At 36.5% G+C, this 18,624-nt stretch overlaps 1 protein-coding gene across 1 annotated transcript in view; it reads right to left on the minus strand.

The window, feature by feature from the left end:
* Positions 1-296: 296 nt before the first annotated feature.
* The window catches only part of TM9SF2 (transmembrane 9 superfamily member 2), a 36,376-nt gene continuing 18,048 nt past the window's right edge, over positions 297-18,624 (minus strand). Inside the window, exons 7-18 of the mRNA XM_035898111.1 lie at positions 17,332-17,456; positions 16,324-16,435; positions 13,737-13,816; positions 13,528-13,636; positions 13,271-13,403; positions 12,918-13,037; positions 10,687-10,744; positions 9,861-10,020; positions 8,183-8,334; positions 7,067-7,178; positions 6,314-6,485; positions 297-1,676 (exon numbers count right to left, since the gene is read on the minus strand). Of these exons, the coding sequence (XP_035754004.1) occupies positions 1,609-1,676; positions 6,314-6,485; positions 7,067-7,178; positions 8,183-8,334; positions 9,861-10,020; positions 10,687-10,744; positions 12,918-13,037; positions 13,271-13,403; positions 13,528-13,636; positions 13,737-13,816; positions 16,324-16,435; positions 17,332-17,456 (1,401 nt within the window). The 3' untranslated portion in view covers positions 297-1,608. The remainder of the gene's footprint in view (positions 1,677-6,313; positions 6,486-7,066; positions 7,179-8,182; positions 8,335-9,860; positions 10,021-10,686; positions 10,745-12,917; positions 13,038-13,270; positions 13,404-13,527; positions 13,637-13,736; positions 13,817-16,323; positions 16,436-17,331; positions 17,457-18,624) is intronic.

Genomic DNA, 18,624 nt, shown 5'->3' on the forward strand with positions numbered 1-18,624 from the left:
ACGCTTACCACACTCACCCTTTTCCTGTTTTGAACATAAAACATGGAAGATTTATCTGAAATCAGCATTTCCTAGTGACTGCGTGTGGGGAGGGGCACAAGAACAACCCTGTCCACAACGTCTTCACAGAGCTGTGGTTGGGGACAGGCAGAGCGTGAGAGCAGTGTGGTTCCTCTGGGAGGGGCTGGGGAGCCCAGCAAGTGAGGAAATGTCACTTGAAGCCTTTTTACATGCCAACTTTTAGGAGGTTAATAATGACAAGCTACCTTAACCAAAGATATTTTTATTGGGTTCGATATTCAAGCATCAGTAGGTTAAGGTCTTTTAGAAAAGTAAACCGGTCAGAATAAAACCCCCCAACCTTATGAATGGAAATTGGGACATGAAGTTTGATTTTAAATAAAATTTTATCAGGCTTGTGAAAACACGCCAAAAGCCCAATTGCGTTACAAGTCTAAAATTACCGAACAAGAGATGAACAAAATACTCCATTTTCAAAAAAAGCAAATATAGCTTTAATGCTAGTCATCCAAAAATCGACATTAGTCTCTTAATATAAGGCAAAAATAGTAATTTTCTTTTATTTTTTAATCTGCATTAAGTACAATCAGCAATAGTTGCCGTATAGAATATGCATCATTGAGATCTAAAAGCACGATCAGCAGAGAATGCCGACTCATGCATTGTAAGATCTTGTCAACATACTGACAATTCCATAATAACCTCTGAAAATGTATCTGGGTTAAGGACTGGATTAATGCTGCAGAGTGGTTTCATTAAATGTGTGTATAATTTAATTCTCATGCGCCACAACCACATTTCTGTGTTATAGCCATGTAGCACAAATAACATTTCTTGCAGATCTAAGGGTGTGTCAATATACATTAAACCATAGAAAATGCCATAAAATACTCTATGCAATCTTTAAGCATACATATTCAATATATTGTATTTACATATTTTTATGAACTTATATGTAATAAGCCACTGAAGACATTTTTACAATATTTATTAGATTATGAATTTATAAATTTGAGGACTCAGAGGCACATAGTTTAAAAGGCCAAGAACACCGAAACTAATGAAGTCACAGAAATTGGAATATTTATGGATGTAACACCAGTAAAAAATAAAATTAAAAAAAAAAAAAAAATCACATCCAAACTAAAAGCAACACTTCTTAAGAGTCATCCTTCAAAGTTAGCATAATAAAAAGTTCTCATTTCCCTCAAAGAAAAATAATTCATCCCACCTACCAAGCTAGAAAAACCTATTTACAGTTGTACTTTGATCAGAAGTATCATTAAGTTGTGTAATACAGCCACTTGTACTCTGCCATTAGAATTTAACATTTCTTTTAAAGTATAGTCGTATTTACAAATGCATAAATATCGTAACTCTGATCTTCATTATGATCTGAATGAAAACAGGTTGTTAAGTCACAATACAAACGTGTTAGTGGAAAAAGTAGCTGCATATTCAGTATCATTCTCAAAGAACAGAAGCCAATACTTCTGATAAAGCTCAAGGTCATCAACTAGACCAGCTCTTTAAGTTACGTTAATGAAGATTAAACCTCTTCTGTGTTAATTCTTTACATTGGTTCCTTCAGTCAACTTTCACCACGCTGTATATTTTGGTTACAAACCAAAAGCATGCAAAGAACCCAATTGTCCCTAAAAAAAAAATAAAATAAAAAATAGTTACACATTAGGAAAACTGACACAGGAGACACCAATTTCTAGGTGTAGTTCATAGATCAGGATATACGTATATGCCATCTGTGATCTTTAGTCTTCAGTACATCCATCAGATCAGATAATGGAAAGTTACAGACAGTACCTGGCCTTTATAGGCATCAACTACTAAAGTATCTCATTATTTTCACAATCATGAAGCTGATCACATGGAAGACTCTCATTAAGAGGAGTGTGGCCAGCAGGTCGAGGGAGGTTATCTTCCCCCTCTACTCTGCCCTAGTCAGACCCCACCTGGAGCACTGTGTCCAGTTCTGGGCTCCCCTGGTTCAAGAAGGATGAGGAACTCCTAGAGAGAGTCCAGAGGAGAGCTACAAAGATGATGAGGGGACTGGAGCATCTCCCCTATGAGGAAAGGCTGAGGGAGCTGGCTTGTTTAGTCTGAAGAAGAGAAGACTGAGAGGGGATCTCATCAACACATACAAATATCTTAAGGGTGGATGTCATGAGGACGGAGCCAGACTCTTCTCAGTGGTGCCCAGAGACAGGACAAGGGGCACAAACTGAAGCATAAGAGGTTTCAGTTGAACATGAGGAAGAACTTCTTTACTTTAAGGCTGACAGAGCACTGGAACAGGCTGCCCAGGGGGGTTGTGGAGTCTCCTTCTCTGGAGATATTCAAAACCTGTCTGGACGATGTCCTGTGCAATCTGCTCTAAGTGACCCTGCTTTAGCAGGAGAGCTGGACTGGATGATCTCCCGAGGTCCCTTCCAACCCCTGCCATTCTGTGATTTTAAGATGTTTGTGTATGACTTCTCTTCCTACATGTTTGTTCTTTGTTGTTTCATTAGTCCCCAGTCCAACTCCTTTGCATTGCTCCACTTCACCCTTCTTCAGTGCCTAGTCACACACACTTTATCTGGTCAGAATATTTTTATTATCTTTAATAAACCAATTAGACTGACAGCACCAAAAGAAGTTCCCATTTCTTAGTTATACTTTAAGGTCTTGGAAAAATAAGAGCACTACCTTCATTTCTGCGTAAATCCAGTTAATACAAATTTCAAACCATAGCGTAGTTACTATGTAACTTGTTCTTCCTGTTGAAAACATGTGTTACATACCTTAAAAATAAACACTTCTGAAATACTTAAGGCAGTCAAAACGTGTAAGCAAACCGGAACTGAAATTTACGGATGCTTCCCTGATAACTTACAATCCTTTTAGTTGAACAAAAAAAGCTGCATCCCTTCTCTTTGTGAGAAGTCCAACAGGAGTTTTTAACAAATATTCTTCTGAATACAAAGTAGTTAACATAGTTGGGCTTTGTTAACTGGATGACTTCAAAATGCAGCCTCAGTCAGAAAGATAATGGACTGAGAACACCTGTTACAGGAACCGTCATTTCCCACAAAATCTAGGACAGGAAAGAAGCCCTGAAGATTATCTGATTTCTGCCTGAGTACCTCTACTAAAATCATAGCCTTAGCTTATGCAAGAGCCAAATAAGTTCTTTAGAGAAAAAAAAAAAAATCGCCTTTATTTTAGATCTGATAAGAAGCACAACAAAAGTTGTGTGCCAACTCATTCACTATACAAGCTTGGAAGGAACCATGAATGATACCATGGTAAGTTTGGGTTGGTTTTTTTTTTCTCCTTCACGCTTGCTAAGCTACTGATGTTTAACTGACTCATTTACTATGATACGTAGTTGTGGTCCCAGCTGCGAATCAAAGATTTGTCATGTAGCTCCTGGTATTTTGCCTGCTGAGTCTGACCAATGACCTGGAATGCAGTATGGATGCAAGTGCCTGAAGCATGTGTTACACTGACTTAGCAGCAGGGCACCGTCAAAACCCTTCCCAATACTGATGATTTTTAACAGATGAGTAAGCAGCAGCAGAATAGTTTTGATACAACGATTATGATTTTCTCTTTTTAGCTTCTTTATCATCCTGACATAGGAAGTCAGTTGCCTTTAGGAGCAGTTTTTGCTAAATTGCTAATATGCTTTTTCATTTAAGAAACCAAAGAACTGCCTGTCCCTTTACCCTGCCTCTAACTTTTTCTGTAAAACCTTATCTCAAAACACTTCAGTAAACCTCTGCGAACCGAACATATCCACCTTTGAACGCGTATCAACCTAAATGGACAAAATTATTGTTAAGTCTTGAGACATAGGACTATTGCCTCAAATTAAAAGGATGAGTTGCACTTAGTCTTGTGAGAAGTAGTTGAAAAAATCGTTAGGCACATGATGTTTCAAAGTTCTAATGGTTTGGTTAACTCCACGTGTGTTCTCCCCTAATTTCAATATAGAAACTGAAAATGTCAAAAACCGAAAGCATCCAAACTCTGAACGCTTGGTTCGAGTTGCACAGCACAACTCCATCTCCACTGCCCCAATTACATACAAATGACTGCCACAGAAAGCACCTCAAGGGGTCTGACAGTAAACCACCTCTTCCTTCCATGCTTGTGAACCTACCCTGAAAAGGACTCCCCAGATTTGCTGGCAGGTGCTGCACAGCCAACTGGTCAATTGAAAGTGAACGTGTGAGCAAAGGAAAAGGGAGACGCACTGGACGCATCTCAATGCCTCTAGATGATGTCATGTGACGTGACTGACTTGAAAGAACAAGGGCAAAAGGTGGAAGTTATATGGGTACCCTAGGTGCTGAGAGGCAGCTAAGCCAAGTCTCAGCGTAGAAAATCTACTGTAAATCACCTTTATTTTGGATGTGTGCACTCCAGAATTACTGCATGCATCCAAAGTAAACAGACTGAACAGAAGAATCAGGGTAAACACAATTCTGGTTTTGGCCAAGACTGTTTACTATTAGAGGCAGACATACTGGATACTATTGGAAAACCTAGTGAAACTAAATTCATTGACCTCACACTTACATAAGGCCTAATTATTTTTTCATGCTACTTTCTAAGTTTGCACTGCATTTAAAATTGATCTACATACAGCAGTACACATTCATTTCTAGTTGAACAACCATGCATTCTTAAATTCTTTAGTTCAATGAGACTATTAGCAAACCCAGACCACAAATAAGGTTAAGAGAAAGGAAGGAAAGAAAGAAGACTGAGCGAGAAAGGGAGGCAGAATCTCCAATCTGCGCATTCAGAATGACTTGCTAACCAATACTGAAAATATAAATAAAAGTAGAGATGATGTATAACTTACAAAACATCCACAAGCAATGCCAAAACACATTAGACTGACTTAAAAAGGACAGAACAGAAAATTAACAACTTTTGGAACACAGCTTGATCACTTTTCAAAGAGATTATATAATGTACTTATAGTGCCATTTCCTCCTTTTAGCAGGCAATGACCCAAGAAACTCCTTGCAGGCTCTTGCTCCTGTTGATCATCATCTGCATTCAGTTGTGGTGCACAAACTGCTTCTATAGTTTCTAAGCTGAAGTGGCAATGTCTTTGAAATTAATGTTCACTTACGCTTAAAATGAACACCTCTCTCAAATGTCAGTTCTTTTCCCACTAGGTTTTTTTTGTTCTCCTATGTTAAGTGGAAATGAAAATTCTACTTATAGCGAGATCTGTATTAAAAGCTCTGATGACAAGCCATTTGTGTTCTAGCAGGCCTCAAAATACAGCCTTCATAGCTGTATACAAAAGTCCATATGAAAGCCTTACGAATCATTAAACTTCATAACAGTGGAGCTTGAAATGATTTAAAGCACCGCTCAGTTAAAAATACTTTCAAAAATACTGCTCTGTAGCATAAAGCCCACAAAGACTGATTACGTTCTGCTGGAACAGAATTTAGTGGTTTTAAGATTTTGGAGGAGCTGGTGGTTGCTGCCTTCTTGCATGAGAGTTTGAAAGGAGACTTCTTGCATCTTTCACTGCCATTCCTCCACCCCCAAACAAGGGATAAGGGTGTCTGACTGAAGATTCCTTTTTAGTACTGAAGATAAAAGATTTTGTCACCTCATCTCACTCACTGAAGAGGAAATTGAAGTGCAGCACCTAAGACAGGTGCTTTTCCAAAAGCTCACAATAAAGATGACAAGGTTCTGACATGACTGCATCAAAAAAGGGTTAAGAAGTTCTGTCTGCTTCCCTTGCCACTTCAATACAATTGGGAAAGAAGGTAAAGAAGTTCCAGAAGGGAGCAAATGAAAAAAAAGAAATAGTATTCTTTGTCAACTTTTACTCTTCTCTCTTCCTTCCTCCTATTCCACAAAAGCTGCATTTTTTTTCCTTAACTGACACTAACTTTAGACTTGATTGTGTGTTTTCTGAAGTTTGTTTCTCCAAAGACAACTAATTTTAAAAATCTAGTTTGTCACATGACTAACACAGGAATGAAATCTGGAGAAGTATTTGTCATGTTTGGTGTCAAGGTGTCATATTTGAAGATCTAATTATAGGCCACACCTCAAATTAGCAGTAGTTTTGCCTCATCCTCACTTAATCTCTGGCACTAAAATCTGTGATCAGAAAGTTGAAAAATGCTACACAACTACCTGGAAAAAAAAATAAATCAAAGACTGATATATAAATTTATGATCCTGTATCTACTGTGCCAAGCTAAAGGTATACTCAACATTTAAAATTAAGGTTCGATATACTTACCTGTGAAAAGGAAGAAGATCAAAACCATAATCATGGTATAACCAAAATATAAAATGGTGCTAGCTGTTCCTGTGATTTGCAGTTTAGAAAAAAAATAATGTATTGCATATATTAGGAAATACACTGCAGTGAAACCACTAGTGAGAAATGAACGCCACTGCCAATGATAGTCCTAAAAGGGGTGGGAAAAAAAACATGTATGAGTAATATTCCATATATCTGCAATGCACTGACCCTGTTACTGAATGCAGAGCTACTTTTTCTATTATTACTTTACAAAAAGTGAGTTTTTTATCTACAGGAAAAAAACCTATATATAATCAATACTGCCTTAACTACACCATTCACAATTAGAGATAAGACACCTAAAGATCAATATCAAATAGGCAAAAATCTAAAAACCCAAGTAAGCCACACTTATCCCCCCGCCTCCCCGCCAAGGTTGGGCATGTGCAAAAATGCCCTTTGACTGAACAAAGTTAGTGGATTAGTTTAGTATGTTCAGAAAACAGGGAGTTAAGGCTCTGAAGATGAGATATCTGACTTAGCAGTACTTGGTGCAGGGGTTTAGAATTTGTTATGAGTTTTGCCAAAAGTAGCCCGCTACACTTCTGCTTCACTTTTTCAAGGACATCTAGTAACAGTGTTTATGTTGAATTCTGGAATACTTATTTCCAATTACAAAAACCTTAAATTTTTTTGGGAGCATCCTTAAAACAGTATCAGGTATGAATACTGAAAAATATTTCTTACCTCTGCACATAGATGGAAGTAGCAGAGCAATATTGTGGCTTCAGAACATGTAATAACCAAAATAATGAATACCAGAAACAGGAAGCCAAACATGTAATACATCTGGTGAGACCTATAGAAGGGAGTTTAAAAAAAAAGTTAAAATGGACACTGGGCTAATATTTCTTCATGTGCAGTAATATCACCTTCACCTTGGTACTGTCAGTTGTGTGGCCATACAATTGGGTAATTTGTTTTTTAACTGAAGAACAGAAGCCTTGGCAGCTCAGCCTGAGAACAGTGAGAAAGCAAGCCCAAAGCATGGTCCTGGCTGGAATTTTAGGGAAAATAATGAGTGAAGTTACAGTTCCAGTGAAGTCAGTGTGACCTCTTCCACTGACTTCAGCAGAACTTGGATTTCAACTCACATTTCAATCAAAGGGGCAGAGCTGCAAAATAACAAGAAATGTCAAATGCTGTAGCTGTCTACGTTGGGTAGAGGCACCTATTCAAGGTTCAGAAACAGTTTAACAAGATCCAATAACTACATTGTGCCAGAAGGAAGACATATCCCTCACAGTAGATTAGTTTGTCAGTGTGCTATGAGCTCACATCAGAATTCACTTACACTGGACTAGTCTTTGGTGCTTCATTTTTTAAAAAGCATTGCTCTCTGGTGCCTTCATAAAGATTTCACAAAATTTATTCTTGTTTCTTTTTTCTCCCAAGAGTAGTAATACTTTTCTAGCTCAACAACGACTACCAAAACCCCTCAAGTCAATTTCAATATACTTATTACTCTCAACTTATATGCCCTATGTCAGCTTCAGAGTCACTTCCACATGAAGTCAGACAAGTAGCATGAGAAAACTAGCTATTTGGATAGCACAGGTCAGCTGTAAATTGCTAAGCATATCACAGCCACTCCTCTACACACCTCGACAAGCAAAACAGGCACTGAATATCTTTTAAACCACAAAATGTTAAGATGTTAAAATTTACATTTTTATTGAACCAGTACTTGATAACCCTGCATCACCAAAAGCATCATTCAAAGCATCTCAAAAGAAAAACTTTCACAAAGAAATTACCACATTTTATGATGGAGAAAATTCAAATAGATCGTGGTTAACTTACCAAATACTATTGAGAATAAAGAACAACTGTATAAATATACATCCAAAAGGCAGAATCCCTCCCATGATAATGCCAGGTAATGGCTTTGTATAGAATGATTGCTCAGGAATCTGACGAGGAATTTGATTTGTGCGAACAGGGTGTTCAATAGCCTTTAAATGAAAATAAGAAATTGCTAAATAAATATGTCAAACTACAGCACCACCTTTTTGCTTTCTTTTTGAAACGAGAGGTAGCAAAAGTCTACTATTTGTTTTGAGCACGTGCATACACCGCTACGACTGCATCTGCTTTCTCTACCAGCCTAGCTACCAACATTTGCTAGGCAAACAAGCTAAGAGACAGCTCTTATTGAAAACACAGCAACAGATATTTTGGACTTCCCTTTTTATGATTACCTATCTATGATCTGTTACAGAGCCTGAGCTGACTTCTCACTTTTCAGCTTGAGGAGGAATGGTAGTGTAGACTCTTGCTTTCCCCTTCTAAAAATCCCTGTATGTTGTTTTTCAGGATTTACTCCAAGAATCACATTTGGGTAAACTTACAAACTGAGAGGATTCAATCTGGCAATTATATCCTAACTGAAGATGCATACACCGATCAGCATGGTGAGAGAAAAAAATGTAAGGCAGATAAATGCATACTGTGCCACCTTTCCCCTTTCGTAACAATTAAATCAAGAGCATAGAATCATAGAATCGTTAGCATTGATAGATATGTGCTAGGTACTTGCTTTCTGATTTGATTTTAACGTACTTGTGACACCTGTCATGCTGCCTTATAGTTTAACAAATCCTCCTTTCTTAAAGAACTGCCTCTGTACAATGCAGGAGGGGTTGCTGGAATTTAAACCTGGTTATCAGAAAAAACCGCACTGGATTCTAGTTAAGAAAAACTGGATAACTACAATCAACTTTTAAAAGTACCTTCTAAGATACTTAAATATTCTCTGAAGGGATTCCATGAGAGCTACAGAGAGCTGGAACTCTGGCTTCCTATACAGGAAAACCCAAAAATATCTGAACTTACAGATCTTTAAGCTTGCGGAGCACAGTAAACCACTTTTTAAGCAAAAAACAAAGAATTGATTTCACTACTTAAGGTTTGGTCACCAGTGTTACTAAGAGCCCTCATGTAAATAAAATTGGTCAGTTTAGGAGTAAATTCTAATTAATGTCTGCCAAGCAGGGATAAACATTTACAGAACACTTATGCAAAGATATTTCACAATATCTCTTAGCAATTTGATCAGAAAATTTCCTTCTAAAGACTTAGTGTAGAGGGCGGACAGGAACAAAAAACACAGGGGAAAACCAGAAGTGCGTAAGTTGCTTTCCTTATGCTTGGCTGGGTCGACTAATTTTTTTAGTAATGGAATAGATGCTAATTAAAATAAAGAATGCCCAAATCACTGCTTTATCTGGTACAGTCACTCAATTGAATACAATGATAACTCTAATTGCTGTGGAGAATTATCACCACCAACCAACTGATTATTGAAGTCTTGGAACCCCCAGATCAGATATCTAATGCAGCTCTAAAGTAACTGAACAGGACTGGAGCTGACAGTGCAGCCACCTTAGGTGCTACCTCAGTCATAGTCTATACAGTGAAAAATATATGTGTGTGTATGCGTCTACACTCACTTACAAAACAATTTCTCAAGAACACTTACGTTTTTCTTAAAACCAAAATAGGCACCAATAAACGTCAGCGGTACAGATATGCAAAACCAGAGCGCCAAAATAGCAACCAAAGTACCGAAGGGAATAGCCGCTGAAGAGCCTTCTCCCCAGAGAATGAGGTTCATGATAAAAAAATCTGCAAATACAATTCTGAAAAATACATAACACACTTAAAGCACAGGAATACTCCTTAATATTTGATAATGTTAACAACACAACAGCACTGTATTAAGATTTTAGTGAAAATCTCTGTTAAAACGAAATGACACAAACAAAATATCAAAACGAAGAGGTCAAACAAGCAATTCTTTGTTAATCTAGTGGGATTGAACTCCAGCAGGAGCTGACATTCCAACTAAGCAATTTCAAATATATGCTTGTCTTAACTACACTTCAGGGTAAGACTGCTTGCTGTGATTAAGTAGAAAAATTTATCACAGTGGTTATACAGTATATGACACTATAGAAGACCAACTACAGTGTGGTTAGAGAAACAGCCTAGACAGTAAAAGAAAGCAACGAAAAAGCATGCCTGTCTGAAACTTAGTACATCATAATGCTCTTTCTTAATCAACCTTTTCATGTCGTGAGAGTAAACAAATGCTTACTAAAAAAAAACCCCAAAAAACCACCCCTACGGATGACATGCCATTAACATATTCATCTTTGTCAAAAGCACCATGATATTCTTGTAGCTTCTGGTAAAAAGTGACAAGGTAATAAGACTTACTTGTATAACTGAAACTTAAAAATTAGCTATGCATGTCAGAGAAGTGCAATTTAATTCTTTTAATCATGGCGATATTCTCAACTTACCCAGGACAAAGGAACGATGTCAGCAGGACATTTGTTTTCCATTTCTCACCTCCGAATGCTGTATTAAAACATTCGACAGTCATTAAAACATCCATTAAGCTAACAATTATTAATTTTCCAGTCCATTTACCTGTTATACTTAGCCTGCAAATACTCAAAGAATATGCTATCATGCCCAAGTTTAAAACAGTAAACTAAATCTTTAGTAATAAAACTGAACTCCCTCATCATATTGCTTAATCACAGAGCTTCAACACAAAGCCTTAGACCAAGGTCAGGAAAAGTATCCCAACTAAATAAACTGGGTCTCTGACCACTTTAGCTGTTAAAAGGAGAAAGGTTTGCAGTACTTTTAAGTCTTTAAAAAACAGTTTAAACCTGGAGTGATTAAGAAGGTTAAGCTTGCTAGCATTTGACTGAAGATTTCAGCAGGAGAAAAATATATAAGTATGTGAAATGCAAGCTTAACAGTTTTCTCGAAGTAATTCTTATCCAAGAATCTTACAAGGAAGTCAGGACTAGCATGCTTACAGAAGTAGTGAGTCTTAACAGCATTAAGCAGCAGTGATACCAAAAGACCAAAGATAGCTTTATAAAGAAAATCTTTATGAATTTGCACTACGCTGATAAAAATTATAGTCGGTATATTTTCAAATGAAAATATCCTACTGGAATTCAGTGAAGCTGACAATTTCATCTGAGCACCGCCATAATGACATGCTTCTTTACTTCAAGAGTCAGAAGTGATTATGGTTAGAGTGATTTTAATTAAGTCTCTATTTCTTCGTAAAATCTTGGTAGAACATGGCACGGGTTATTAAGATTAACTATTTAATTTCAACTCAGGTTTCATTTTTTAAATGCAATGTTGAAAAAAACCCCAAAACCCCCGACACTTTAAAACTGGATATCCATTTCAGTTACATTTTGGTTTATGTCTCACATTACTTTATTTGTGTAAGGACAAACATTCATGTTTACATGCTCTATACAGGGTATGGACCACCTCGTGTTATAACAATATCTCTGGATCAATCACTGACTGTCTTAGTAGTTAAACACAATATTCAAGTATCAACTAAATGATTCCTAGTAAGTAAAACATGAAATATAATTATTACTAACTACACCTCTGCCAAAAATACTGGGTTCAATTTACCATCAATACACTTCAAAATATCCTTCAAAACACATAATATACAGCATGATATAAACAATAATTCTGTCCTCAATTATGCTCCTAGTCCTAAAGTCTCCTTCCATTTAAGTCTAATTGGCTTGAAGAGAAGAACAAGGAATAGTTCACCATCACATCACTACCACTGTGGAAAAACTCCCTACAAAATACAACCCCAGTGGTTCTCCCCACATGAAAATTGCAAAGTGGTTAGAAAAAAGAACTCTAATGCCTACTGTCAGGTTGAAGTTCAGAAATAAACTCCTCTAGCCCCTGTACATTCAAAACTAAAATAGTCAAAAAAATCCAGCTCACTCAGTCATAAAGAATCTTCTACCTTGAGTACCAATTAAAACAAGCTGTATGCAGAATGGCATGCTTCACCTTAAAATAAACCAGAGGGCACAGGGGCAAACTGTTTCAGGTTGGTAGGCAGGCCTTGAAACAATAGCTAGCTGGGATGGGTTAAGGAAAACAGTATCAACTGACTACTGTCAGGTGCCCAAACACTACTGGGTTGATTTCTACAACTACAAAATACCTAAAAATCCTTCCCCCGTGCCCATGCCACAGTCTGATAAGCAACATTCTCCCAAAGATCTAAGAACTAGCTAAAAAGAGGTGACAAACCTTAGGCATGCAAGAATAGAGGCTCATGATTGGGGGGAGGGAGAGGGGGGGGCAGCGGGGAATGTTACCAAGCAACACTGATGGCTAAAACTAAATGCAAGTTAACACCCAACCCCCAGCTGCAGGAAACAGAAGTACAAAACTGTCTGATACAATGAGCTTAGTATTAGTAAAACGGAATTTACTTTCCAATTCCATAAATATATAGTAGCAAGAGCAATTCAGAGTGTTTAGGCATGATCGCATCAAAACCAACGTAACCACATCAGTGTTCTATATGTGTTTTCTGTTATAAGGGTAAGTACATTTCTCCATCTTGCCCCAAGGGAAACTACAAACAGTACTGGAAAATAAAAGTCAGTTCTGTGATGATAATTTACTTTAATGAACTTAAGCCCTGTCATTTTAAATCACTTTTACTCACATTTGTAGAATCTGGCAGCAACATAACCGGCTGGAGTTCCAAGCAGTACCCACAAAACTACAGCACAGGTCATTAGAGCTCCCCGGTTAGCAGGTGACAAAAATCCCAGGCAAGCAAAGACTATGAAGCAGAGATGCACAATTTTAGAAAGTAATTATACATTTGACTTACAGCCAGTACATCAGTTACCTTAAAACCTGTGTATACTAAGTTGGGTGTCTATTATATCAGCTCAGCTGTTTCTAATCTTAGACTTTTAAGAAATTTCTAGACAAAAACTACACTGCTATTTTTGCAATTAGCACTGAAAGACCATCTGTACTCAACTAACTCCTCCCCACTTTATTACTTACACAGGGTAACAAAAGTCATTATTAAGATCTGTGTGCCAGAGCCTAGGAAAACAGACAACAGCATTCCCTTTCTTGGGGGCCTGAAAATATCTCCATGAACCAGTTTCCAGCCAAATTCTTCTTGAGCGTCCTCCTGTAAAGGAAAATACACCTATTTTAATACAGTAGATTGCCATTTAAATAGCCTGTTACAGGAACATATTTAGCTGAAAAAATTGCATTCCAATTAAATTTTAGGAGGTACATTTCAGACTTACAGTGGAATCCATCTGATTGTATCTTGCAATGTCTTTATGCAGTGTCCTCAACATAATCATAGCTACCATTCCAGACAGAAAGAGGACAATGACCAAGGAATTCATAATACTGAATTTAAAAACAAACAAACAAAAAAACCCAACATCATTCAAATTGCAATGTAAACACTTCAGAGTACAGTACACTTGAAGACAAACTTTCTTCTCACCTAAACCACTGAATGCGAGTGTGAGGCATGGATTCCAAAATATAATCCCATCTTGACGCCCACCTTATATTTTTTTCTTCCTGAGAGAATACACACATCAGTTTCAGATACAGTCAGAATCCAACTTAGATTTACAAGTTGACGTTCATGCAAAGCAATCTTAAATCCCATTACAAACTGAAAAATTAATTTTGCATGCCTTAAAGCGAATAGTTTAATAACAATTACCTGAAACAAACCTAAGATTTGACCACAGAATCTAAATTAAAATATTTTCTGAATAGTACTGAGCACCCACGTCTTCTTAGGACATAAAGGCATATCAAATGAATTTAATTGTGCTTCCTCCCTTTAAGAATGACATTAATTCATCTGGAATTCAAATGACAAGCAGAATAACAAAGAATATGCATTTTTTTTAGTGTATGTAAGTCAATACCACAGACACTGGAAAACTAAGCTCTGCTATATAGACTCCAGCATGATGTTCCACTTTTTATGTAGTGCTCTGCCCAAATTATCCTTTGCTTTGATACAACCTTGTTTCAATACCAACTACCAATCCAATTACATTCAGCTTCTACTAGAAGACAGGTGGGAAGACAACACTACAAAACTGACATTGTTAGTAGAAGGAAACAAATTATTCCTTCATACATTTCAGCTGTTTATACTTATTCAGACTGAACATTCATTGATCAGAAACACTTAAAAAAGTATTTCTTTGTTTTATTTTGCAGAGAAAACATGAAAAAAGGAATAAACAGTGTTGATCAACCTGAATATTGCTATTAAACAATAAACACTAGTATTAATTAATCAAAATGGCTAGGTGCTTTTCTGACAAGCTGTTATTTTAGTCATTTATAACATCCAAGAGCAAGAGTGCTTTCCAGTAAAGCCAGTTTTTGAAAAAATAAAAAGCAGTGGGTTAAAAAATTTAGCCAAGATCAAACACCTAGTTCACTGAGGTAATAAAACTAGGTCTCAATGCAAGCAACAAGTTTCTAAACCAGTATCAGTCATTCTAGCACAGAATTGCATTTTCCCCCATACCTACACAGCCTTTTTTCTGTCTTCCTGACATCACCTGATTTTCAGAAAACAACCTCCAAGTGATGTAACATTGTGCACAGGACAGTAACACATGCACAGCTGGGCATGTCATTTTTATTAAGATAAACAATATAATAACATGAAGCTAAGGTCCTTCTTAAATACTAACTTATCACAGGTTTCCTGAAGTACTTGCTTTTCCATATGCAAATGTTCAGTATACAACATCATAACTGATACAATTTCTCAAAATATAATTATTAATAGTTCTGAATATTTTTCTTATACTATTTATAGTATTTTGAACTCTACCATATAATCCAGTACATTACTAGAGTAATGAATGATCATGGTAATTCTTCAAACACTGTTATAACAGCTTATAAGAGATAAAAAGGGTTCATGTCTGAGACAGTGCAGTGATACAACAATATTGTAAGACCAGTGCTTTACTGTGTACTTCTTTTGGCAGTGGCAGGGGACCCCACACCCTAACTCAATGCTACACCCCAACTAACTTTAAAGATCAACTATCTAGTCTCCATTTCACCACAGCTGAACTGAATCCTACAGCAGGCTATAAATCTAGACTAAAGATAGATATATGAACAGCCTTGATATGACAATGGCTTATCATTTTGAAAGACACCACTGGCCTTGCAATCAGAACAAGAAAGAAGGTTAAACAAAATTAAGAATTGCCCTATTGCTATTTTTTAATCTATTAATTGCCAAGATTCTGATTAAAGTCCATAACGACAAAAAAAAAAAAAAAAAAAAAAAAAAAAAGGAAAGCATAGACTTCTTCATATCCAGAAGTATCACAGAATTGTTAAAGTCAAAAATATGAACAGCTGTGTGTGAGCTATCCCTTCAATACATACACAGGAGCCAAGAAATCCAGTTAGTTATAATCTATGCTCTTTTTATTGAGTAACCTGCATTTTGAGGTCTTAGACTCAACTCCATTTAAAAAAAATAATAATAATAAAAAAAAAATCTCTTGCTTGTCACCAGAATGAGACACATTCAAGTGTCACTGCTCCCTACAGTTGCCTGATATACTGCTCCTCTGTCTTTACATAGAGAGTACTGGAACAAAGAATACCAGCTTCCTACTCTTTTGCAAATTTCCACTGGAAGAAGACCCTGAAGAAAAGAAAGCTTTTGTAGCAGGAAAGCAGAAAACTATCAGCTTCAACCTACCCATAACACTAATTTGCTGTAACACACAATTTCTCAGACTTAGAGCTTGGATTGAAAAACAATCTATTAGACAACCTAGGTAAACACAGAAAGTGTGATTCTTTTAAAAAACATATATGCATTTCACATTCAGTGTGTGTGGGGCGGTATGCAAAATTGTAAAGCTTGCGGTTAAATCCCAAGCCATCTCTGACATTCCAATTCAAATAAAGTTTTCAACGCACAAATTTACTATTCTGAGGTCATTTTAGTTGCCTGTCTCTATAATTCAGAGTGTTAATACATGATTTTAAGAGGTAACAACCACAGAAAACTTAATACTCACATAAAAAGAAACTGAGTATGTGTAAGCAATTTTGACTTCTCCATTAGCCTTATTACTTATATCCATAGGTACCCCTGAGCAATCAGGGTTGTCTGGATGAGTATGCTTGTAACTGCAGGAAGAAAGAACACAGAATGAAAGCTGCCTCACTGACAAGCTCTTAAGAAAGAATTAATTCATTTTATACAAGCATCAGCTTCATCCGGGATTCTTGCTTTAAATATAAAAATTGTTCTTAATGCCTCATAAATTTCAGAACTCCTAAGAAATGTATCATAAGCACAGGATTTTTTGATAACTGAACTTTTTAAACAGTAGTTGTCTCTTCTAAAAAGAAAACTAGAGAGAGCACAGTTTCTAAAGCTAAGCACCAAAAATTAAAGAAGCCTGAGTACTGCTAAGAACTTCCAAAACACTCTAAAAAGTTACAACAACAGAATTACTAACTTTTGTCAGAAAAAAATACTTTCACCATGATGCTGGACCAACAATGCAACAACCTCAGTTATACCAAGAATACAAAAGACAGGAAAGACAAGATACTAAGAAGTAACAAAACCGATATCAGTTGTGCAAAAGCCACACAGACACCAGAACAACTGACAAGTATATTTGTGAAATCATTCTATTCAAATCCTGACTGCTGAAGACATCAAGTGTTGCACTCCGATTACTCCTGCCTCAGGCACTGGTAGCCTATTCCGTCACAAGACAAAATGTTCCCCAGTAGAGAAGTGAGGGTTGCTTCACTGAACACCTACCACTTCCAGGTTTTATTTTGTCTTTTTTTTTTGGCCCAAATAGGAAATAGTGCACAAAAATCTATCAAATTGGCAACAAAATCATGTTAGACTGTCCTACATTAGACTACATCGATCAACAAGAAAACTAAACTATGGTATGGGTCACATATCTGAAGATATTTCTGACTAGTAACAGGTCCCCAAATCGAAGCAAGTATCTTGGGATGGACCACTGTTTGATGACAAGTTATTTCTGAGTACTAACCTTTTTGGTTCAAGTTTAGCAGCAACTAGTCTTGCTCCCAGAGCTTCATTTTCCACAACATGGTAATGTATTTTTATGTCAACGTGGTTGAAGATATAAAAAGTATCTTTTTCATGAAATTCTGACTGCAATGATAAAAGATGGTATTAAACAATCAAAAAGATAAAGATATCTAAAAGCCTTAGGCGGAAGCTTACATAACAAAACTTTAGACTGCGTACAGTTTTTCTATCAAGTTCTCCTACAAGATGAATGCGGGATTCTGGGAATACAAAGACAGTAAAGTCTTTGCATTAAAGCCTTGCATTAAAAAGACAAACCGGAAATATTAATGCTAAGAACTGTCTACTATAGTTGAAAAGTAGAAAAACATATTTAAATATAAAATGTATTTATAAATATATATTTATTAAAATATTTCACTAACTGAAGATGTCCCATTTTATTTAATTGAAGTAGCAAACTGAATAGATAACTTTGACAACTTTCCTATCAGAAGCATTTCAAAAACATCAGCTATTTTAAAAGAACATATATGTTTTTCATAGATTAAACACAATCTCCCATGACAAACAATGCAAATAATTGCTCTCTGTGACAGAACCACTTTGACATTTGAAACCAAAGATGCACAGGGAAGAACTGCAAGCAGCAGCCAAGAATGCTGAATACAAATCTCAGGTGAAGGGAAACATCAGCTTGGAATTTAGTCAGTTAAAGAGACTGTGAAATCACAAGCATGATGTCTACCGAAGTTCAATTAGTACTTCTTCAGGATTCTATCCCCACCCCTTTCTACAAAGCACCCTAATTATAAGAACAGTTACATAAATGAAGTGTTCTTCTACAGTCCTTCAGTCAATCCTTCAGAGGTTATTTTCCTTTTATTAAAAACAAGTATTTAAACAAGATTAAAAGAATATTGCTAGATTACATATTTGATCATAAATGTGTTTCCAGCATCCATTCATACAGAGCCTCTGAAACCAATTCATTATTGAGGAAAGGAAACAAAATTTGAAACTGTAGAAACTGTCATCTTTGGTAAGATCCATTTAGTAAAACCAACCATTTTGGTAAAACCAAAAGCCTACTCCAGGTTGTCAATGACCTCTCCATGGAAGATGTCTGCACTAATCTAAAGACATCCTGGATTTTCTATTGGGTTCTTATCTCCATAGTACTTACAGTGCATTTATCTGGACCCCCACCAGTTAATCCAATAGATCTGTCTCTCACCGGAGCTTTGTTCACTCAGAAACCTTATATTGTACCATTTTCCATTAGCCCACA

The sequence above is a fragment of the Egretta garzetta genome, unplaced genomic scaffold (assembly GCF_000687185.1).
Source record: "Egretta garzetta isolate BGI_Z169 unplaced genomic scaffold, ASM68718v1 scaffold257, whole genome shotgun sequence".
Taxonomy (NCBI): Eukaryota; Metazoa; Chordata; class Aves; order Pelecaniformes; family Ardeidae; genus Egretta; species Egretta garzetta.